Source organism: Rhineura floridana, chromosome 5 (assembly GCF_030035675.1).
Source record: "Rhineura floridana isolate rRhiFlo1 chromosome 5, rRhiFlo1.hap2, whole genome shotgun sequence".
Classification (NCBI taxonomy): domain Eukaryota; kingdom Metazoa; phylum Chordata; class Lepidosauria; order Squamata; family Rhineuridae; genus Rhineura; species Rhineura floridana.
This window is the reverse complement of record NC_084484.1, coordinates 487,818-511,569: the sequence shown is the minus strand read 5'-3', so window position 1 is coordinate 511,569 and position 23,752 is coordinate 487,818. Positions and strand designations below refer to the sequence as shown.

Sequence of the window (23,752 nt, the reverse complement as noted above, 5' to 3'; positions counted from 1 at the left end):
GCATTCCAGGCAGGGGGTTGCCAACCCCGCTTGGATATGGATATCTTTGCAGAGGATCCCTAGTCAAGCTTTACCAACAGCACAATCCAAACTATATCTACTCAGAAGTAAATCCTGTTGAGTTCTATGGGGGCTTAGTCCCTTAGTACGTGTGTTTAGAATTGCAGCCTTCAGGGGCATCCATCTTTACTCCCAAATGCTCCCATCTAACATCTCCACAACATTAGGCTCCTTTTTTCCTACAGTGACCTTCTGGTGACTGGCCTGGCCAGTTAAACCTTTCTTGCCGAAAGCAAGTAGGCTAGATTAAATGTTCCCTACCCAGGCTCCATCTTTTAGCTAAGATGTCTAGCTTAATTTCCAGTCAGATTTTTTTTAATTGTAAGTTCCAAGCAACTGTGATTGATGCTTAATGTATCATGCTTAATTGCATCACTTGGGCCCGCCCCGTGACATCACTCAGACCCACCCCTAAAATCTCAGGTTTTGGGTTGCTTCTGACCTGGCAACCCTAAACTCAGTACTGATGATGTGGACTAACTAGTATTGGCTCTTCAGGATTCCAGGCAATAGTCTCTTCCAGAGATTGAATTTTGGTCCTTTGCATGCAAAGCATGTGCCCTACCGCTGAGCTACAGCCCTGTTTTGAAAAGTATCTTTTAAAATTGTTCTTTTCAATTCACTAATGAATGCACAGCATGCTAGGGCAGATCCACACTATGCATTTAAAGCATATTCAACATACATTTGAAGCACATGAATTTCACCACAGAATCATGAGAACTGTAGTTTCTTAAGGGTAGTGGGAACTATAACTGTGAGGGGGAAACTACACTTCCCAGGATTCTTTGGGGGAAGTCATGCACTTTAAGTGTGAGTTGTATGTGCTTTAAATGTGTCTTACTGGAAGCATGCACAGGACCAATTCAGTGATAAGGAACTTCATTCACCCAATCCAAAATTCAGAATCATTCCATTTTAAGCTGCTTTACAACTGTTTTATACTTGTTTTATGGATATTGGATTTTAAAGGGATTTATTTCTTGTTGTGAGCTGCCTTGGTTTCCAATCCTCCTGCTGGGAGGAAGGGTGGGATATAAATCAAATAATAAATAAACCCTCCCTCACAAGGTTGTTGGACAGACTCCATATATACACTGGAGATGTAAAAATACATACACCCCAGAAAATAGTTTATTGTCAAAACCAGTTGGCCATTACAGAACATTATTTTTTTTTAAAAAGTATTAATTTCCTACCAAATAAAAGCAGTGACACCTGCCTAACCACTTTTAAAAAAAGATTGGAGGGGAGAGAAAGATTTACAATACAAACACAATTCTTTTCTATGTTCACTCAAACGTCCCATTAATTTTCAGCACAATCCTGACCATGTCTTCTCAAAAGTACATCCTACTGAATTCAGTGGGGTTACTCCCAGAAAAGCTTCATATTGGGAAGGTTTCCAAAACAGGTTATGAATAAGTCAAACTGCCCTCTTCAACAGTCTAGTAAAATTTAAATTTGTTTGACTCCTTAATCAGAAAAGTATAACACTGTTCTGTTTCCTGACTCCTAACTGAGCAGAGCAGAGGGAGCTGTCTCAGCTGATCCACAGGAGAGGAGATACAAGCAAGCCAGCTTTCAGAGAGCTAGCGAACAGGGAGAGCAAACAGGAGTTTGACAAAGGAGTTCCAACGGGAGGTCAAGGGGGAGGTCACTAAAAAAAAAGACTAATTATTCTTGTACAGCGCACCACATACCAGTGGGACTCTCAAGTTTACCCTGAAGTAGGAGAGGACAAAGCAAAGGCCATTCCAAATCAAGTAGTTAGAAAGAAACAAAACATAGGAGAGAGTATGAACGGGAAGGATACTCCAGTGGTTGTGACCTGCAAGGTGTGTGCCATATTTGTTTTCTTGCCTGAGAACAACATGGCATACAAGTGCAAGCTCATGGCACTGTTGGAAGAAAAGGTGAGAGGCCTGGAACGGCAGATGGCCACACTGAGGACTATAAGAGAAGATGAAGAGTTCTTAGACAGAATGCTGAAACAACAGCAGCAAAGAGATGTGGAGGTGGAAGAACAACAGCATGCGGTAGCAGAAGAGGAGACTGCTTTGGAGAGGATCAACGAAGTGGAGGAAACTCCATGGGAAAGGGTGACAGTTAGGAGCAGAAGAGCTAGAAGACACCCTTCACCAGTGGAGCTATGGAACCGCTTTCAACCACTCAAAGAGGAGACTGGACAGTCTGTGGAGGACAGCCTGTGGAGGAAGAATTACAGGAGACCCCGTACAACAATAAGCAAGAAGCTGAAGCTCAATCAAGCAGGGACAATGAAACCACACCCCAAAACAAGAAGTGGAGTACTAGTAGTGGAAGACTTCCTACTGCGTGGGATCGAAACCCAAGTATGCAGAGAAGATCCGTGGACTTGCCAGGTATCTGTCTACCAGGAGGGCGGATTAGAGATGTGACGGAAGGGTTGCAATCACTCATCAAGCCCATCAACAGGTATCCCTTTCTCGTCATCCATGAAGGAACAAATGACACTGCCAAACGGAGCTATGAAGAAATCACATCAGACTTTGAAGCTCTGGGAAGGAAACTCGAGAACTTTGGGGCCCAGATAGTTTTTTCATCCATCCTTCCAGTATTTGGAAGAGGAGTAGAAAGGGAAAGAAAAATACGTGTGAATGAATGGCTACGAAGGTGCAGAGCTTGGAAAAGTTACTTTTTTGAACTACAACTCCCATCAGCCAATCTAGTGGCCATGCTGGCTGGGGCTGATGGGAGTTGTAGTTCAAAAAAGTAACTTTTCCAAGCTCTGCAAAGGTGATGCCAATGTGAGAGATTTGGATTCTGGGACCACGTGCTATGCTTCTTGGAAGATGGATTGCTGGCAAGTGATGGGTTGCATCTCACAAGGACTGGGAAGAATGTGTTTGGCCACAGCATGGAGAAGTTCATCAGGAGGGCTTTAAACTGAATGCTAAAGGGGAGCATTCCAGGGATTGATGTTAGGCTGACTGGTCTGTGGTTCCCCCGGTTCCTCCTTCTTGCCCTTTTTGAAGATAGGGACAACATTAGCTCTCCTCCAGTCATCCGGCACTTCACCAGTCCTCCATGATTTTGCAAAGATAATAGAGAGCGGTTCTGAGAGTTCTTCAGCCAGTTCCTTCAATACTCTAGGATGCAGTTTATCGGGCCTTGCCGATTTGAACTCGTTCAAAGTGATTAGGTATTCCTTGACCATTTGTCTATCAATCTCAAGGTCCAATCCTAACCCTTCTACTCATGTTTCCCAGGAGGGTCATAGGCCCTTTTTTGGGAGAGGACTGGGCCAAAGTAGGAATTGGGCACTTCTGCCTTTTCTTTGACATCTGTTATCATTTTGCCATCCTCATTGAGTAGCAGTGCCACCGTTTCTTTTCTCTGTCTTTTACTATGGATGTACCTGAAGAAAGCGTTTTTGTTGCTTTTAGCATCCCTCGCTAGCCTCAGCTCATTCTCAGCTTTAGCCTTTCTGACACCATCCCTGCAATTCCGTGATACCAGCCTGTACTCTTCCTTTGTGGCCTGGCCTTCTTTCCACTTCCTGTATGTGTCCCTTTTTTGTTTTCAGGTCATCTCTAAGCTTTTTGTGAAGCCACATTGGCTTCTTCTGCTGTTTCCCCCCTTTTTTCCTTGTTGGAATTGCTTGCCATTGCGCTCTTAGAATTTCCTTTTTTAGAAACTCCCACCCATCTTGGACTCCTTTTCTCATTAGAGTGGCTTGCCATGGAACCGTACTTACAATTGTTCCGAGTTTATTAAAATCAGCTTTCCTGAAATCCGGGGTGTGCGTATGGCTACTTTCAGCTTTTGCTTCTATTAAAATCAAGAATTCAAGTATGGTGTGGTCACTTTCCCCCAGAGTTCCTGTAACTGCCACTTCATCCACCAAATCATCTCTATTGGTTAGAATCAAGTCCAGGATAGCTGATCCTCTGGTTGCTTCCTCCACTTTCTGTAGGAGGAAATTATCCACAACACAAGTCAGAAATTTCTTGGAGGGGCTGTGTTTGGCAGAATTTGTCTCCCAACAGATACCGGGATAATTGAAATCCTCCATTAAAACTACATCATGCCTCCTCAAAATATTGGCAACTTGCTTTTCAAAAGTTACATTCTCATCTTCTCCTTGATTGGGTGGTCGGTAGTAGACTCCAAGCACCACATTTCTTTTGTTACTTGCCCCATTAATTTTAATCCAGATATTCTCGGTGGAGCCACCAAGCTCATCTTCCTGTATTTCTGTGCAGGGATATATATTTTTAACATATAGCACAACTGCACCTCCCTTTTTATTCCTTCTGTTCTTCTTGAACAAGTTCTATCCTTCAATTGCTGTATTCCAGTCATGAGAGTCATCCCACCAAGTTTCAGTTATACTTATCAAGGCGTAATTGCCCTCCTGTATTAAGAGTTCAAGTTCATCCTGCTTGTTTCCCATGCTCTGTGCATTAATATACAGACATTGAAGACCATGTGATTTATGGCTTGGCTTCCTTATTACATTTTTCTGAGGGATATTACTGGGCTCTATTAGAGCCCATCTCTTTGGTCCTGCTACTGTGCATAAGCCTTCATCTGTCGTTACAACCAAGTTTACAGCTCCCTCCCCTTTATTTATTTTATTTATTTATTTATTTTCATTTCTAGACTGCCCATAGCTAATAGCTCTCTGGGCAGTGTACAAAACGAGATTAAAATACAATATAGAATAAAATCAGTAACAAAGGAACACATTAAACTAAAAACTTTAAACATAAAGCATTAAACATTAAAATGCCTGGGAGTATAACCAGGTCTTAACCTGGCGCCTAAAAGAAAGAACCGTAGGCGCCAGGCATATTTCCTCTGGTAAGCTGTTCCATAATTCGGGGGCCACCACAGAAAAGGCCCTAGATCTAGTAACAGTCCTCCGGGCATCCTGGTGAGTTGGTACCCGGAGGAGGGCCTTAGATACTGAACGAAGTGAACGGGTAGGTTCATAGCGGGAGAGGCGTTCCACAAGGTATTGCGGTCCCACACCGTGTAAGGCTTTATAGGTCAACACCAGTACCTTGAATCTAGCTCGGAAACAAATAGGTAGCCAGTGCAAGCAAGCCAGGACAGGTGTTATATGCGCGGACCGATTGGTCCTTGTCAACAGCCTGGCTGCCGCAATTTGCACTAGCTGAAGTTTCCGAACAGTCTTCAAGGGCAGCCCTACGTAGAGCGCGTTACAGTAATCCAGTCTAGAAGTTACCAGAGCGTGAACAACCGAGGCGAGATCATCACTGTCCAGATAGGGACGTAGTTGGGCTACTAAGCACAGGTGGTAAAACGCATTCCGTGCCACCGAGGCCACTTGAGCCTCGAGCGACAAGGAAGGGTCAAAAAGGACCCCCAAACTACGAACCTGTTCCTTCAAGGGGAGTGTAACCCCATCAAGAACAGGATAAGCATCCACCATCTGAGCAGGGAAAGAGCTCACCAACAATGTCTCAGTCTTGTCTGGATTGAGTTTCAGTTTATTAGCTCTCATCCAGTCCATTATCGCGGTCAGGCAATGAATCAGTTGAAAGCCCTCCTGATGAACTTCTCCATGCTGTGGCCAAACACATTCTTCCCAGTCCTTGTGAGATGCAACCCATCACTTGCCAGCAGTCCATCTTCCAGGAAGCATAGCCCAGAATCCAAATCTCTCACGGCTGCACCACCTTCGTAGCCATTCATTCACACGGAGTATTTTTCTTTCCCTTTCTACTCCTCTTCTAAGTACTGGAAGGATCAATGAAAAAACTATCTGGGCCCCAAAGTCCTTGAGTTTCCTTCCCAGAGCTTCAAAGTCTGATGTGATTTCTTCATAGCTCCGTTTGGCAGTGTCATTTGTTCCCATATGGATGAGGAGAAAGGGATACCTGTCAGTGGGCTTGATGAGTGATGGCAACCCTTCTGTCACATCTCTAATCTGTCCTCCTGGTAGACAGCATACCTGGCGAGTCCACGGATCTTCTCTGCATACTTGGGTTTTGATCCCACGCAGTAGGGAGTCTCCCACTAGTAGTACTCTTCTTGTTGTGGGGCGTGGTTTCATTGTCCATGCTTGATTGAGCTTCAGCTTCTTGCTTATTGTCGTACGGGGTCTCCTGTAATTCTTCCCCCACAGGCTGTCCTCCACAGACTGTCCAGTCTCCTCTTTGAGTGGTTGAAAGCGGTTCCATAGCTCCACTGGTGAAGGGTGTCTTCTAGCTCTTCTGCTCCTGTCACCCTTTACCATGGAGTTTCCTCCACTTCATTATTCCTCTCCAAAGCAGTCTCCTCTTCTGCTACCACATGCTGTTGCTCCTCCACCTCCACATCTCTTTGCTGCTGTTGTTTCAATGTTCTGTCTAAGAACTCTTCATCTTCTCTTATAGTCCTCAGTGTGGCCACCCACCATTCCAGGCCTCTCACCTTTTCTTCCCACAGTGCCACGGGCTTGCACTTGTTGCAGGTGTATGCCATGTTGTTCTCAGGGAAGAAAACAAATATGGCACACACCTTGCAGGTCACAACCGCTGGAGAATCCTTCCCGTTCATACTCTCTCCTATGTTTTGTTTCTTTCTAACTACTTGTTTTGGAGTGGGCTGTGCTTTGTCCTGTCCTACTTCAGGGTAAGCTTGAGAGTCCCACTAGTATGCAGTGCACTGTACAAGGAGAATTAGTAATTTGTTTGGTTGTTTTTTTTATGGACACCCCCCCCCTTGCCTTCCCCTGTGGCACTCCTTTGTCAAACTCCTGTTTGGTCTGCCTGTTCGCTCGCTCTCTGAAAGCTGGCTTGCTTATATGTCCTCACCTGTAGATCAACTGAGACAGCTCCCTCTGCTCTGTTAGGAGTCAGGAAGCAGAATGAGAGTCCCAGCACACACAGCTGCTGCTTGTTGCTCTCAGCAGTTCTCAGGCCACTCCCTTAAGCCAATAGCTATCAGGACACACCCCTTCCAATCAAGCTGCTATGGATCCATTCAGAGCACACGGCTTAGAGCACACGGCTTCAGAGCCCTCTTGCCTTTTTCCTTTCCTCACTACATCTCCTTTGTCAAACTCCTGTTTGCTCTTCGTGTTCGCTCACTCTGTTCGCTTGCTCTCTGAAAGCTGTCTTGCTTATATGTCCTCACCTGTAGATCAACTGAGACAGCTCCCTCTGCTCTGCTCTGTTAGGAGTCAGTTACCCTGAGTAAGCACAGGAACCCCTGGAAGTCTCTCGCCACTCTGAGATTGGGATGTACACAATACTGTATATTGGACTAATGCACCTTTACCTTTTTCTGTGATTAGGATCAAACAGTTATCATAGTGCCTTAGTTATTTCCTATTAGCTGAGCTATATATGCCCAATCTTTCTGTATAGGAACCTGGATTAATCTAACTTGGGGTTCTTCTCTGCAGATTGTATATTGTTGTAACTTTTTGTAACTGCTTGTTGATCCAGTTTTCCTAGTACATATTTTGAAAACGATGATTAAAAGCCATACATACATACATAGCACTTAATGTAGTTGCAAAGGAACACTGATGAATCAAGGCTCTATGGGCAGATTCAGGAAGAAGGTTGGTGGCTCTAGCCACTACTGCATTTGTTTATGGAAAAGTAGCTGTGCCAAGGTATTAATGCAACAAAGAATATCTGTTAAGATTTTATACTTAGATTAAACTGTATGTGAAAACAGTATAATTTCATGATTTACAGAAATCTCTTCAAGTGAAGATGGGCAGCCAGTTGAAACACATTGAAATTGTAGTTCAGCAGCTTAATAATTTCAGTCATGAAAATGAGAGCATTGGACATTTCTTGGATGAATCGGCTAAAGTGTTCCAGGTATGCAAAATGCCACTTTATCTACAGTTTTTCCATCTTAAGTTGGAATTTTTTCTTGTTTAGAACCAAGCAATGTTAATTTTAATGTCACCAGGCATCAGTGGATGGGGGGGGGGGAGTAGGAGCAAGGAAACTAGATCAAAATTCCACATGGATTTCCCACGTTCTTTTAAAAAATCTCTTTTTCAGAATCTCTTTTTAAAATTCTTTTTGGAGATAGAAGCTGACTTGAGTGACTAGCATGCAAAGCTCTTGCCATGTGTAAAATACAGCTGGAAGTTTTTCTGGGAGCAATAGAATCTGATGATGTGCAATCCTTCTCAGGGAGACTTTAAGGGAAAAAACTTTTCCTGAAAGCGATGGCACCACGTCATCAGGTACCATCATGGACATGGAGGGATTTTTGGCTGCATTTTAAATACGTCTGACAAGAACTGCAAATTCTAGCTGCTCCAGGTGGCTGCTATCTGTAAAAAGAAAATTAAAAAACAAGATAATCAAGTTCTTGAATTTCCTTGCTTCAAATTGTTTATGTCACTAAATCTGCATGGAAATTGGCTTGGTTTGGAACACATGCAGAAATGGAACAGAATAGACTTGTATGAATGAAGAAGGGGAAAGGAAATTTTCTTTTGTTCTTTCTCTACTCACCTTCTTCATCACCAGTCTGTACATAACATATATGTGCATGTTGTCCACAGGTGTAGTGAGAGCAGGTGCAGGTTGCCCCCTCCCTATCACTGTAAAATATCACGAATTTCCACTTGTATTCCCTGCCCCTCTGTTATGAAATTTCACAGAGATTTGCTCTTCTTGGAGTTGGGGGAGGGGATGAACTTTGGTTAATCAATGTTTAGAGCTCTCCAGCCTCCCATCTGTGGGGACAGTTTTCCTTATGTTGCCTGGACAGACATTGTGAGAAAGATTACAGGGCAGTTAATACCTCTTTAATGAGACTGAGTGTGCTACAACAAAACATAAGCATAGATCCCTGTTCACATGTTCTTTTAAGGATGATATGCTGCTCTTGAGACTTATGTTAAAGTTCTAATTTTTAGATGGGGGTAGCTTGAGAAAAGTCAACCTGCACCTGCTCCCCTGCATCTGTGGACAACATGCAGAGATACAAACAGACAGGGTACATAATGCTATTACATTGTGAAAGACTGATGAGTGTTCAGATGAGAGACATGGGACCTGTCCACATTTGAACAGGATTTAGGCTGTGAACACACTATTCACCAGAACAAGGTGTTTCCATTAGCCATACCTGGAGAAGGAACAAGTTGATAATAATAATAATAATAATAATAATAATAATAATAATAATAATAATAATAATAAAATTTTATTTCTGAGTCGCCTATCTGGCTGAGTTAACAGCCACTCTAGGCGACGTACATAAAAAGCTGATCAGTTGCAAAGTTTTTTTGATGCTGAATTTTTTTTTAAAAAAAACACTCAAGCTGCTCCCATCAGGTTTTACAGTAAAAAGGGGCAGGTTTTCCCTAGCGTCGTGTGCCCCTATTTTCAGAAGAGAGAGGTGGAAATGCACTGGAACCGGCAGAACAGTGAGTGTGTTTCTACCCTTAGCTTTGCATCCACTTTTTCTCCATTTGAATTACACCAGACTAGTCGCATGTATTTGAATATGAGGAGTAAGGTTGGTGCTTCCTGTCCATACCCATAAGTGGTCCCTTTTATATTTGTCCATGACTTCTAATTTGTTGTTTCTGCTGTGCCGATTTAGCACCAGTGGAACATGCCACAGCTAGCTGCTCACACATCTTCCACATGTAGGCATTTTGAAAACACATGGCTGCTCCCACATCTTGTTTCCAAAAACCTTTCCCTGCCCAGGATGTATTATGTTAGCAGTAAATACACATTTTACAAAAAGCTTGAAAATAAAGAGTTTAAAATCATAAGAATTTCCTAATGAAAAATATGAAGCTGGAAGAGCCTAATGATTTGGTAGCACAGTGTTCTGTTTGTGTGCAAATCTGAGTGTTTAAAATAAAAAAAAAATTTCTATTATGCTGCAGTTGCACTGTGTACTGGGAGAATCAAAATAAGTACAAAACACAAGAACACAGAGTTGTTTAAACCTGATGTTTGAAATGTACACATTTTTAATGTTTAGTTTTGCAGTTTTCTTTTTTTGTGCAAATCTGTTCAAAAGGAATATGCTCCTGAATTCAGGAGCATGCTGTAAGTCTGTTTGAACACAGCCAGCAAATAAATGAAAACATGGAGGAAGTAGTGGTGCAGAAAGGGGAATAACATAAGCAACGATTGATCCACTCACCAAAAACTCCTGATCCAAAGCATCCACAATCCCAAGTGGAATGTTTTGGACCCAGATTTCCCCCCGTTTTTTAGGTTATCTCATATTGAAGAAATCCAGATTTACAAAAGAAAAGCATCAGGATAGGTGGGGGGGGGGCTGTCATGTGGATGACACAAATTCATGCGCCCCCTCCTATGTAGAGCTCATACAGCTCCATGGTATACCGTGGAGCTGAGAGTGATGAAGCAAGAGAGGAGGAGGCTTGAGTGCAGATGGAGGTGAACTCCTGACGAATGCAATTATGCCTTGGTGAGTGCCTCTTCTAAGCGGTATATAGTAGTGGTGAGGGCAGCAAAAAAGAGATATTTTGCTGCCACAATTAAGGCATCCCTCTCCCGCCCGGCGGAGCTCTTTAAAATCGTATGAGGGCTTTTACATTCTGGCCCTCGGGACATCATAGATTCATCTGTAGCCCGCTGTGATGAGTTCCAGGATAAGATCGCATGCATTTGCCGGGACTTAGACTCCAATATTATGGCAGTGGGATCTAATGAAGCATCCCGAACACGGTCTTGTCCTTGTTTATTGGATGAGTTTCAGTCTGTACAGCTTGAGGATGTTGACAAGATCCTTGGACTGGTGCGGGCGACCACATCTGTGCTGGACTCTTGCCCCTCTTGGCTGGTGAAAGCTGGCAGGACCGGAACCGCCGGCTGGGCCAAGGAGATAATAAACACCTCTTTGAGAGAGGGAGTGGTCCCTGACTGCCTAAAAGAGGCGGTAGTGAGACCACTCCTGAAGAAATCCTGAACAACTATAGACCTGTGGCGAATGTTCCGTTCTTGGGCAAGGTACTGGAACGGGTGGTTGCCGGCCAGCTCCAGGGGCTCTTGGATGACACTGATTATCTTGATCCATTTCAATCTGGTTTTAGGCCCGGTTTTGGCACAGAAACAGCCTTGGTCGCCCTGTACGATGACCTTTGTCGGGAGAGGGACAGGGGGAGTGTGACTCTGTTGATTCTCCTTGATCTCTCAGCTGCTTTTGATACCATCGTCCATGGTATCCTTCTGGGAAGACTCACGGAGTTGGGAGTTGGGGGTACTGCTTGGCAGTGGCTCCGCTCCTACTTGGTGGGTCGCCACCAGAAGGTGGTGCTTGGGGAACATTGCTCGATACCCTGGACTCTCCATTGTGGAGTCCCGCAGGGATCGGTACTGTCCCCCATGCTTTTCAACATCTACATGAAGCCGCTGGGTGCGGTCATCAGGAGTTTTGGGCTGCGTTGTCATCAGTACGCTGATGACACGCAGCTCTATTTCTCCTTTTCATCCTCTTCAGGTGAGGCTGTTAACATGCTAAACCGTTGCCTGACCGCGATAATGGACTGGATGGGAGCTAACAGACTGAAGCTCAATCCAGACAAGACTGAGACGCTGTTGGTGAGTGCCTTCTCTGCTCAGATGGTGGATGTTCATCCTGTTCTTGATGGGGTTACACTCCCCTTGAAGGAACAGGTTCGTAGCTTGGGAGTTCTTTTCGATCCTTCCCTGTCTCTTGAGGCCCAGGTGGCCTCGGTGGCACGGAATGCTTTTTACCATCTTCGATTGGTAGCCCAGCTACGTCCCTATCTGGACAGTGACGACCTCGCTTCAGTTGTTCATGCTCTGGTAACTTCTAGACTGGACTACTGCAACGCGCTCTACGTGGGGCTGCCCTTGAAGACTGTTCGGAAACTACAGCTAGTCCAGAATGCAGCGGCCAGATTGTTGACGCGGACCAGAAGGTCCGCTCATATAACACTTGTTCTGGCCCGTCTGCACTGGCTTCCTATTTGTTTCCGGGCTAGATTCAAAGTGCTGGTTTTGACCTATAAAGCCCTACACGGCATGGGACCGCAATACCTGGTGGAACGCCTCTCCCAATATGAACCTACCCGTACACTACGCTCAACATCTAAGGCCCTCCTCCGAGTACCATCCCATCGAGAGGCTCGGAGGGTGATGACTAGAACCAGGTCCTTTTCAGTAGTGGCCCCCGAACTGTGGAACAGTCTCCCTGATGAGGTTCGCCTGGTGCCGACGCTACTATCTTTTCGGCGCCAGGTGAAAACCTTTTTATACTCCCAGGCATTTTAAAGTGTATTTTAAACAGCATTTCCGTATTTTGGATGTTGTTTGGTTCGTTATTGTTTTTTTTTTTTAATTATTTATTGTATTTATATATTGTGCTTGTTTTTATCTTTTTGTACACCACCCAGAGAGCCTTCGGGCTTAGGGTGGTATATAAATTAAACTAAATAAAATAAAATAAATAAATAAATTAAATGGGAGTGCAAACAGCTGGAAGCATTCGTTGAATTCCGATGTGGACAAGCCCTAGGTAAGAGTTCCATCCCCATGCAAAGAGCTCTGAGTTTCCTAAGTAAGAATGGAATATAACTACCTCTTCCCAAAAAAACCTTAGAAGTTTGCATTTGAATAATTGGCTGGCTGGTTCAATCTGATATGTGAAATTTAGCCCTCCCATTGCTCCCCTTAGGAGTACCAGGCCACAATACTTTAGTGTCCATTGAAGCCTCAACTTGCAGAAGTCCTCTTCTGTGTAGCCTGTCAGAAACTGTTTAACATGTTGTATTGAGGGCTTTCCATTTTCATGGACACTTCAAAATGCTGGGAAACTACAACTGGTAAGTGCCACACCTTTCACAGATATATTTAAGGAATATTGGTAGGGTATGATATTCTATCCTGTGGTTAGTTCCAGTTTCACTGCTGCCTTAAAGCTGGATGGCTGTCAGTGGCATTAGCAGTGGGTGACATTAGCAGGGGATCATGTTGGTTCCCATGCCCTTCAATCATCCTAACTGAGCTTTGCATGTTATAGGGTTATTAAAGCCACAGGAGCAGACCTGACTGAAGATTTTCAAGTCAGTTGGCAAGTCTAGCCTTTAAAGACTGCAATGGAAAAAAAGAGAAATTGAGCATGAAAAGAAAACACAGCCATATAATTGTCCCCTAAATCTCCCTCCCTCCATCCTTTTCCCCTGGAAGACTGTCCTATGCCTTCAAAAGCTGGTTGTCAGAAATTTAGCTGCTGTGCACCTCAGATATATTTTACCCCTTTCCTTCTGCCCCCTGCCTGTTAAACATTTTTTCTCATCTTGTATGATTTCTTCTCCCTGTTTCAGTCAAACCTAACTTTTCCTGCAGTGGAGGAGGGGAGTCTTGCATGGGTTGTCACTGCCCACTTGCTCCACTGGCAGGAAGAAGAATTCTTCTGGAGGGCTTACTTGAGTGGGCTGGACTACCTCTCCTTAGATTCACTTCCTGCCAGCTCCATTGCAGTTTGCTAGTTTTTCAGCTCTCCATTAAAAGCACATAGGATTAAATATTTACAAAATCTATCTAAAAACTCTTCTACTTTTGGCTTCAATTATTTCTTGTTTGCTTGATCTATTTTTTTTCTCAAAAAGAGAAGGATGGTGGCTAGGAACAATGAGCTCCCCTGTTCTTTCTTTGGAGCCAAGTCACCCGCAAAGGGGGCTGTGGAGCCTCCCCACAACCTCTGCAGCCTCTGTCCCCATACGTACTGTGCGAGAGCAGGGGGCTCCATGAGGTTAGTGAATATGGTAGAAGCTTCTACAAAACTGGAGATGCTGGTAAGCAGGGACCCTGAGAGTACAAAGGAGGGGCAACCGCCAACTTGCAGCAAGTGGAAGGGATCCTGATGACCTCAGGCATTTTTCAGTGGCTGCATTTGGTCTTCAGTCAGACATAACTAAGTGCTACAATGCCATCAAGGGAACCAGGTGCCTGTGAAAGGGAATCTGGGGCCTCCCTACATGCCACCATAACTTCTGCCCTCATGGGCACCTTGTAGGCAGCTGCAGGCCCTCAAGACTTGGAAATGTGGTGGGAATTGCCTCAGCTCTGGAGCAGGGCTGTGGAGTCTGTACGCCAAACCTTTGACTCTGACTCCTCTATTTTTCTACTGTCTGACTCTGACTCCAACTCCTCTATTTTTCTACTGTCTGACTCCGACTCCACCCAAAATTGCTTCTTGTCAATCAACATTTATTTGGAAATCAGAGTTGGTACATTTCTACTGACTCCGACTCCACCCAAAATTGCTTCCGACTCCGACTCCACCCAAAATTGCTCCCGACTCCACGACTCCGACTCCACAGCCCTGCTCTGGAGAGACTGATAAACCGGGACCCTCACAGCAGGGAAGGGATGGCTGCAGCTGTCCCCACACTGGTGGACTAGATCCCCATTACTCCAGATTTATTTATTTATTTATTTATTTATTAAATTTTTATACCGCCCCATAGCCGAAGCTCTCTGGGCGGTTCACAACAAGCAAGACAGCAAAAATACAATTAAAACCATTTATAGAACAATTTAAACATACTAAAATACAAATATACTAGCATACTAAGATGCTAAAAATAAGTTGAGATGTTAAAATGTTAAACTGTTAAAATTAAAATTATTAAATTATTAAATTTATTAAAATGCCTGGGAGAAAAGGAATGTTTTAACCTGGCGTCGAAAAGATAATAATGTTGGTGCCAGGCGTACCTCCACAGGGAGGTACAATGCAAAGATGTATCACTGAACACCAAAGTCAGGATCATTCAGACCATGGTATTCCTGATCTCTGTGTATGGATGTGAAAGTTGGACAGTGAAAAAAGCGGATAAGAGAAAAATCAACTCGTATGAAATGTTGTGTTGGAGGAGAGCTTTGCGCATACCATGGACTGAGTAAAAGACAAATAAGGGAGGAGACTTCCAGTTTCTCTTCCGGTAAGACACGTTTTTTATCTCTGCTCCGCTTTTTGCTACTTTTTGTGCCTAGTTACCCCTCTTTTGACCTCTGAGTATTGGATTATAAGGCTCTCAATCATTAGCATTTTCTGTCTTAAAGACTTACTCCCCAGATGACTGCAACCATGAGATTAGACGTCTCATAAATCTTGGTCTGCTGCTGCAGCCATAAAGTTCTCTCTCTGTCTGCCAAATAACAAGCTGTAACGTCTGCGATAGCCTTCATTCAACTCACTGAACATAACTTTTACAGAGCTAAATTTACTCATTAGTGGCTCCTTATGCGGGTCTGAGAACGAAATAGATTTTTACTTAAGTGATTTTAACTGCTGCATTTACGAACGCAAATGGCACTCATAGAGCAATGCCCTCGGGAGTTTAATACAGGTCTGGAAGTCGCCCCATCGATAAACAAACTCCAGTCTAAAATTTCGAGCTACTTTTCACCTGTACATGACCCTTTACACTTTCTGTCATCTCCTACAAGTGTACAGGCATCAAATCCTCCTCTCCAAACACCTCATGAATGGACGCTGAATCACCCTTTTTCAATTAAATCATACATTGCTAGCGTTGCTGCCAAGAGTCTGGCCAAAGAGCTGAAAGATGCCGGCTTTAATCATTTCTCCAACTCTGTAAACGAGGGGCCACCATCAGAGGCGATTACCATAGATTCCTATCACAAACCTCAGAGATGCCCACTATCGGAGATGAGCTCACTGGCACACTATTCATTGTCTTCTCCCCCCCCCCTCCCAAGACCTCTGACAAAACTTGGCAATCTCTTCTGTTCCAAGAACTGAGCCTGCTCAAAACTTATATTGCTGAAACAAACAATCTGCTCACTACCCTGGTGAAAACGCTTGGACCTTACCTTCCCCAAATTACGATGGAACATGGAACTGCTACAACTCCTCTCCCTCCAATTACCAACATGAGGCGTCATTGGCAACCATCACTAAAAATAAAAACAAGCTTCGAAAGGAAAACTCCTCCAACATGGGAAGGCAAACGCATACAAAAAGATCCAAGAAATCCAAAAATATTAAGAACACCAAACTGAATCCGGATAGGAAAATGAACTATAAACCACTGTTCAAACTCCTGGATGCCCAGATGACAATGCATCCTTCAAAGGAGCCCAAATCAAATAACAGCTTCCACAACAATGGCTCCAGTGGAAACCGTCGGGATACTTTTTCCAATTATGAAGACTCAAACAAGTTACATGAGGAATATGCTCTTCTACAAACGTCCCAGCCATCTATAAGACATACCTTCGTCAACAGCCAACATTGCCCCTGGAACCTGGTTTTACAACCTGGAAAACTGGCAGTGACACTTAACCACAGCGCTTACAGGACGATTGTCTTTTCTCCCCAGCATTTCTTCTTTGGATAAATGCTTTGCGCAACTTTTATCTCCATCTCAACGCACGAACTATATTAGATCCATGGTAAATGTAACTACTAATTCAAAATACTGGCGTCTGATTATTACTTTTCATTCCTCAGGTATTACAAACCAAATTTACCGCCTCAGGGAGAAGCTTATGGCTAGGGGCCTTACAGTGCAACGTTATTACCTCAACTCTGCCTCACCTTTACCATTAGCGATCAAAACTTCACAATTGTCCAGGAGGACCAAAACGAGATCAGGGTCGCTATCCACATCTGACCTCTCAAGGACTTCCCTACATTCTAGCCCTGCCATATCAAGCTCCTTTGCTGATTCTGTAAACTCTCCCACTCGGTCTCAAACCCTGTCGTTATTAATACTCAGTGCTCCTGCTATTGCGGGCCTATGGAATGGGGGAGGATTAATTTTTATGTGGTTTTAACTGGAATTGTTCTAAACATTATGATTATGTTATTGGTTTATTATGTTGTATACTATGTATTTTTTTTTACAATAATTTTTATTCAAATTTTCATAAAACATACAAAACAAAATCATAAAACATTCAAAGACAAAAAACAAAACAAAACAAAAATGATTAAACAAAAAAATAAAATGTTGACTTCCCATTGTCGCAGATCAAATCAGTTGTAGGTCTACAATATATAACAATCCTGTCTCTTAAATTATATTATAAAATCACTTTCCTCCAGTAGTTATCTTAATTAATCATCAAATCTCATAAACATTACTTTATTCTTTCCACAAAAAGTCAAAGAGAGGTTTCAATTCTTTAAGAAATATATCTATCCATTTTTCTCCAAATAAACATGTCGATTAATCCATCTCGTTAATAATAATAATAATAATCTTATTGTCATAACCATAGTCCAAATAAACATATCGATTAATTCATCTCATCAAAATCTGTTAGGTCCAATAATTTCAATAGCCATTATTCCATTATCCGTATTAATTCCATCTTCCATCTTCAATAGTCCTGTTAAGTCCAGTTCTTGATTTATTGTATTTATACACTGTGCTTGTTTTATCTTTTATGTACACCGCCCAGAGAGCCTTCGGGCTTAGGGCGGTATATAAATTAAATTAAATAAATAAATAAAAATAAATTGTGTGTATCCCCCCCCCCGCAAAAAAAAGGAGAGAACTGACTGAGACAAATCAGCAAAGTATTTCCTTGGATAAGGAGGCAAGGTGTAGGCCCCGAGCCCGAGCTGAACCACCCGACATGAACTACCAGCAGCAGCAGCAGCAGCAGCAGCAGCAGCTGAGCAAGCCCAAGGACATGGAGATGGAAGAGCAGCCATGTAATTTAGCAGTCATCTTGATACTTGAAGCTGGCAATAGGTACTTCCAGGCACTGGGAACATACCAACTGCTGTGGCAATAGCGCAGCCTGTGCAACCACTTTGACAGAACTACAACTCTCAAAAACATCTGGAGGGCTATATCCCTTCCTTCAGGATCCCAGATTGCACGGTAGTTTCTAAGTATATTCAATCAAATATGGAGGCTTAAGAACTCTTGCATATGGGGACATTGGGATAGGTCAGGCAAAAGCCTAAAAAGGGCTTATGTATTTTTTTTAATAGGCATAAAATGTTGGCAAGAACATCTTAATGGATTACCCATGGAAATGTTGCTAAATCTAAAATGTATTGCTTTCATTGATTATTTATTAATTGAAATGTAAGCCTCAGAAGTAAAACCAATTCTGTGTATGCCTTTAAGTAAATCTATTGATGTTTGTGTGAAGATTATTAATATGGGGATGAATGTGGAAAAGAGTAATTGGTATTGGTATTATTGATTGAATGTTCATGTTATTTTTAAAATATGATTTTGATTTATCTATTGTATGCATTGTATTTTTACTGTATATTTCTTTTTTTTTACAATAATTTTTATTCAAATTTTCATAAAACATACAAAACAAAATCATAAAACATTCAAAGACAAAAAACAAAACAAAACAAAAATGATTAAACAAAAAAATAAAATGTTGACTTCCCATTTGTCACAGATCAAATCAGTTGTAGGTCTACAATATATAACAATCCTGTCTCTTAAATTATATTATAAAATCACTTTCCTCCAGTAGTTATCTTAATTAATCATCAAATCTCATAAACATGACTTTATTCTTTCCACAAAAAGTCAAAGAGAGGTTTCAATTCTTTAAGAAATATATCTATCCATTTTTCTCCAAATAAACATGTCGATTAATCCATCTCAATAATAATAATAATCTTATTGTCATAACCATAGTCCAAATAAACATATCGATTAATCCATCTCATCAAAATCTGTTAGGTCCAATAATTTCAATAGCCATTATTCCATTATCCATATTAATTCCATCTTCCATCTTCAATAGTCCTGTTAAGTCCAGTAATTTCAGTGTCCAATCTTCCATTATCAGTATTCCATAATAATCTTGCTGTCATAGCCATAGTCATATAATAAGAGTCTGATGGGAATTTCCTCTATCCCAAATATTTTCTTGCCATCAATTCTGAATAAGTTGCTGAAATATTGTCATATCTGTGTTCTTCTTTTTTACAAAATGCACTGGCTCATCTCTTGAGAGTTTTTCCATTGTCACATGGCTGCAGTTAATTCCATAGATTTTCTCTATATCAAGCTCCATCACGTCATTCCAGTCCAGAAGATTATCCAAGCCATTGATAACTTTATCTCTAATATCTTCATTAATTTCTTCAGAGATAACGTTAAATTCCAAACAGTAGATTTTATTTCTAATATCCATAAACTCCAGATCTTTTTCCAATTCCACATTTGTTCCAATCTCCAGGGCTTGTATCTTCCCTTTATTTTTTCTTTTCTCATCTCTGATCTCATTCTCCTCTCTCACAGGATCCCCTATTTCTTTAAGCTCCTGCGTCATTTTGCTCAGTTCAATTTTCAGCTCCTTACTGCCCTGTCGCAGGGTTTGTTTCGTTATCTCAATCTCATCCATTATTTTCTGAAACATAATTACTTCCAGATTCTCAGCCACTTTCTTGATTGCCATTTTTAAAACCACGAAAACAAAACAAAAATAAAGAAGAACCTCTTCTTATTTCAGCAACAATTGGGTTAATATTCCAGGCTTGATGACATCACAGTATAAACAGAGCAGCCTGCCTTATCTCTCTATGTTCAAGAACACAAAACAAATTTAGTTCCCAGCATCAAAACAGTTAGTGGCGTCGTGAAGAAGCAGATTCGTCGAAATAAAATAGACCAAAAAGAGAATAGTCCCAGACAATATAATGTTCCTCGGAATAGAAATCCCTCTTCTGTTTATATCTTTAGAATGCACTTCCAGGACAGCTTTTTGCAATAGAAACAGAGATAAGCTGTTAATTTCGTGAATAACAGAGAAGAGTTATAGCTCACCCAGAAGTTCTTTAAAGCTGATTCATTTGACAAATCTCTTTTTGCTGCAACAATTTAAACCAAGTAAAAAAAAAAATAGAAAGAAGGGTGCTTGCCTGTTAGTCCGTTTTCTCTTTGAAGAAAAGATAAACGTATCGCATTAATCAGATAGAGCTTGTTCGGAAGTCCGTCCGGCATTGCTGGCTGGACCTTTTCTCATAAATTAATGAAATCCAGTCCTCCCAACAAAAACAGGCTTTTGAGGTTGATCTCTACGTTTCTCCCTGCCCGGGAGAAATTTCATCAGTCAAAAAAAAAAAATGTTCTGACTGATTTATATCTGAATAAGCTTCTTTTGAGGCGGGAGCCCGTCTCAAACGCAGGCACAAGCGAAGTCACCCTTCCCGGAAGTCTATACTATGTATTGTTTTTACTATTGTAAGTCACCTAGAGTGTCCACTAACCTGGACAGATAGGCGACCAATAAATAAAATTTATTATTATTATTATTATTATTATTATTATTAATACATGAACTGGAACCAGAGGAGCTCCAACTTACAACATTGTATTCCCAACTCCAGGATACTGAGCGAGTGATGATCATTAATAAACTGCGTCACTTAATCCAGCGACTTGAGGATATGAATCCGGATGCGAGTTCTGCAGGAAAAAATTCCTCCTCCTTCTCAGTTGTTGTGGTACTTCTTCCACATTTACCCAAGCCAGCTCCACCCATCACTAAACAGGCAGCCTTACCTAAATCATCCGGACCAATCTTTTTGGATAACACAGGTTCCCTAAATCAAATTGAGGTACTTCATTGACACCCTTCCTCAATAAGACCTTTTTTTTCTGGATTATGCTCCACTCCTCCCCAATACAGATCAGAAACGTTGTCTGACCCCCCTTTACTTTTCTTATCGTGGAATATAGCAGGATGGAATGCCAAGCAAAACAGTTTAGATCTAATTGACTATTTGAACCAACATGACATAGTCCTTCTCCAGGAGACCTGGTCCACTCAAAATTTACTCCTGGATGGCTTCATTTCCGCTGTATTACCGGCAGTAATACAGTAACCCTCTACGGCCAATCATCCTGGCAGAGCTAAAGGTGGTTTGGCAATACTGATCTCCACGTCACTGACTGTACAGTTTAAGACCATACCTCCATGTCAAAACCTTGCGATGGCTGTCTTATTGACCTTTCACACTCTATCTCTTCTTCTAATTAATGTTTATCTCCCTCCCCTTGTGACAAATTCACACACTGACAAATTATGGAATGATATGGACAATTACATTATAGACCTGGAATCTGCATTCCCCAAGGCTTCACTAATCATCATGGGCGATCTCAGTGCCAGGATTGGCCTTAACAATGACAGTCTCTTTGCCTCAAAACTGTGGGAGGGTGAGGAAAATCAACACTTTTTCCCTGTATTTAATAGAACTTCAAAGGATTCCAGGGTAAATCACTCTGGAATTTGTTTAACCCGTTTAGTTGGGAGACATAATCTTACTATTCTTAACGGTCTAAATCTGTTGGAGAGTCATGCAGAATATACCCATATATCCAGCAAAGGAAGTAGTGTTATCGATTATGTAATTACTTCCCACCAGCTTCTAAACCGAATTGTAAACTTTACAGTAGGCATGAGATTAGACAGCGACCATCTTCCTCTTTTGCTCTCATTCCAGATAAACGAGAAGAGCCGCCTTGCTGCGGAGCACAATGTGGTGGCAAATACAGCAAATTATACATATATGAGAGCTACCTGGTCCCCTCAAGTAGCAGACAAGATAGTAACTTTTATCTCTTCATCCACTGCTTTGGACACCCGAGAACAACTAGGGAAAACCTCCAATCCCCAAGCAGCCTTAAATGCCTATCACTCACTGACTGGGGCTTTAAAATCACTTTTAACTTCCAACCCCCCTTTCAGGCCAACTCCAGGAACAAATCTATGAGCTGCCGGCCCCAGGTGGTTTGATGCAGAGTGCCTGTCCATCAAGAGGTTGCTAAAACAGATATACTTAGAATATCGACAGCTCAATGCCCATACCTTGCCACCCGAATACTTCCATATCAAAAAGAAATATAAATCCCTAATTGTTACTAAAAAGAGGCAAGCTCAATATGAGGATTGGAAACTGCTAATCCACGCTGCTAAGACCAAAAACTCTAATAGTTTCTGGTCTTTGGTCAACGGTTCCATGAGGACCTTTAACCTCGCGCCGTGCAATATCTCTCCCCTAACGTGGGAACTCTATTTCAGTGCCTCCAACAAAACTATTCTTTATAGCCCACCTAAGATCCCCCTCATTTCTGATCTTGATAACCTTCCAACCTGGCCTCCTGTCACACAGACTGAAATTATTGACCTGATTGACGACCTAAAACTGGCCAAAGCTCCGGGCAGTGATAGTATACCCCCGGAACTTCTGAAACACCACAAGGATTGGTGGGCCCATGCTGGCAAACTTTTTCACCCTGATAAACAATACTGGACAGTTCCCTGAGACCTGGTATGAGGCTATAGTTATCCCTATCTACAAGAAAGGTCCCAAAGACGATCCTTCTAGTTACAGGCCAATCAGCCTCCTCTTGGTCGTAGGGAAACTTTATGCCAGCTTTTTGAGGAAGAAACTTACAACATGGATAGACGAAAATAACATCTTGGGCTGGGAGCAAGCAGGCTTCAGGAGGGGAAGATCTGTCCTGGATCACTGCCTACTTTTATACCATCTGGCAGGCAAGTATAGAAACCAAATTGGATGCGGCCTATATGTAGCCTTTGTTGACCTAAAGTCTGCGTTTGATTCCTTCCCAAGAGACAAACTGTGGTCCAAATTGGCAAATACATCAATCGACAGAAGATTGCTGTTCCTTATTCGCAACCTGCATCTGAATACCTCCCTGCGAGTCAGATGTGGACGCGATGGGGGTCTGACAAATTCGATTCCCATATCAAACGGAGTCAGGCAGGGCTGTGTCCTGGCACCTGTATTTTTTAACCTTTTTTTAAATGATCTGGGAATAAGATGTCATTCCTCCAATCACCATTCTCCCAAAGTAAGCGACCTTAGATGTCCCATTCTGTTATACGCAGACGATGCGGCCCTGCTATCCTATACTAAAATCGGTCTCAAGCGCCTACTTCGAACTTTTATGGCATATTGTGAGGAGAACCATCTAATTATTAATTTTTCTAAAACCAAAATTATGGCCTTTACAAAGTGTCCTATAATTTCTGCTTGGTCAATAAATGGTCATCAAATTGACCAAGTTACGTCCTATAAATACCTGGGAATTATGTTTAACCCCTCCCTCTCTTGGACGCCCCACATCCGTGCGGCAGTCCTTAGAGCCCGATCTACACTTAAAAGCCTATTACGATATTTCTATACCAAAGGGGGCCATTTTATCCCTGCAGTACTCAAGGTCTTTAATGCCAAGATTATCCCGCAATTATTATTCGGAGTCCCTCTCTGGATTATGGCCTATAACACCACAATAGTGTCAGTTCTCTCATCCTTTCTACATAGGATTTTTGCGTTTCCTAGCTGTGTACCAAACACTGCCCTCAGATTAGAAGCTGGCTTGGCCTCGTTAGAGTGTCAAGCTTGGCTTATCGCCTTTAACTTCTGGTTTAAACTGTTTTATAATTACCCCCCTAGCTACCTAGCACTCGTATGGAACGATTCGTACCTCTCTCCTTGGATGAAATCTTTTCATGCCAAACTTCTTCGGCTAGGTCTCTCTCTACAGTATCTAACCACCCAAGATATTGCATCGGCTAAAGGCATCATATGCTCCCATTTATGGGACATAGACCAGCAAAACTCTATCTGCGCAGCAGCTAAAGTCTGCTCTCCATTGCAGCATAATCTGAATTTCGATCCATTGCACCATGCTCAATACCTAGACTTC

The 23,752-nt window shown here is 42.3% G+C and overlaps 1 protein-coding gene across 11 annotated transcripts in view; it reads left to right on the top strand.

Annotated features, from left to right (window-relative positions):
• The window catches only part of CFAP99 (cilia and flagella associated protein 99), a 207,489-nt gene that overhangs the window by 13,778 nt on the left and 169,959 nt on the right, over positions 1 to 23,752 (top strand). For 10 of the 11 annotated variants that reach the window (XM_061629779.1, XM_061629775.1, XM_061629776.1 and 7 more), the window contains one exon: positions 7,764 to 7,892. In XM_061629779.1, coding sequence (XP_061485763.1) covers positions 7,764 to 7,892 — 129 coding nt within the window. Of the gene's footprint in view, positions 1 to 7,763; positions 7,893 to 12,723; positions 12,872 to 23,752 lie in introns of those variants that run through there. The other variant, XM_061629782.1, reaches the window with a different exon arrangement.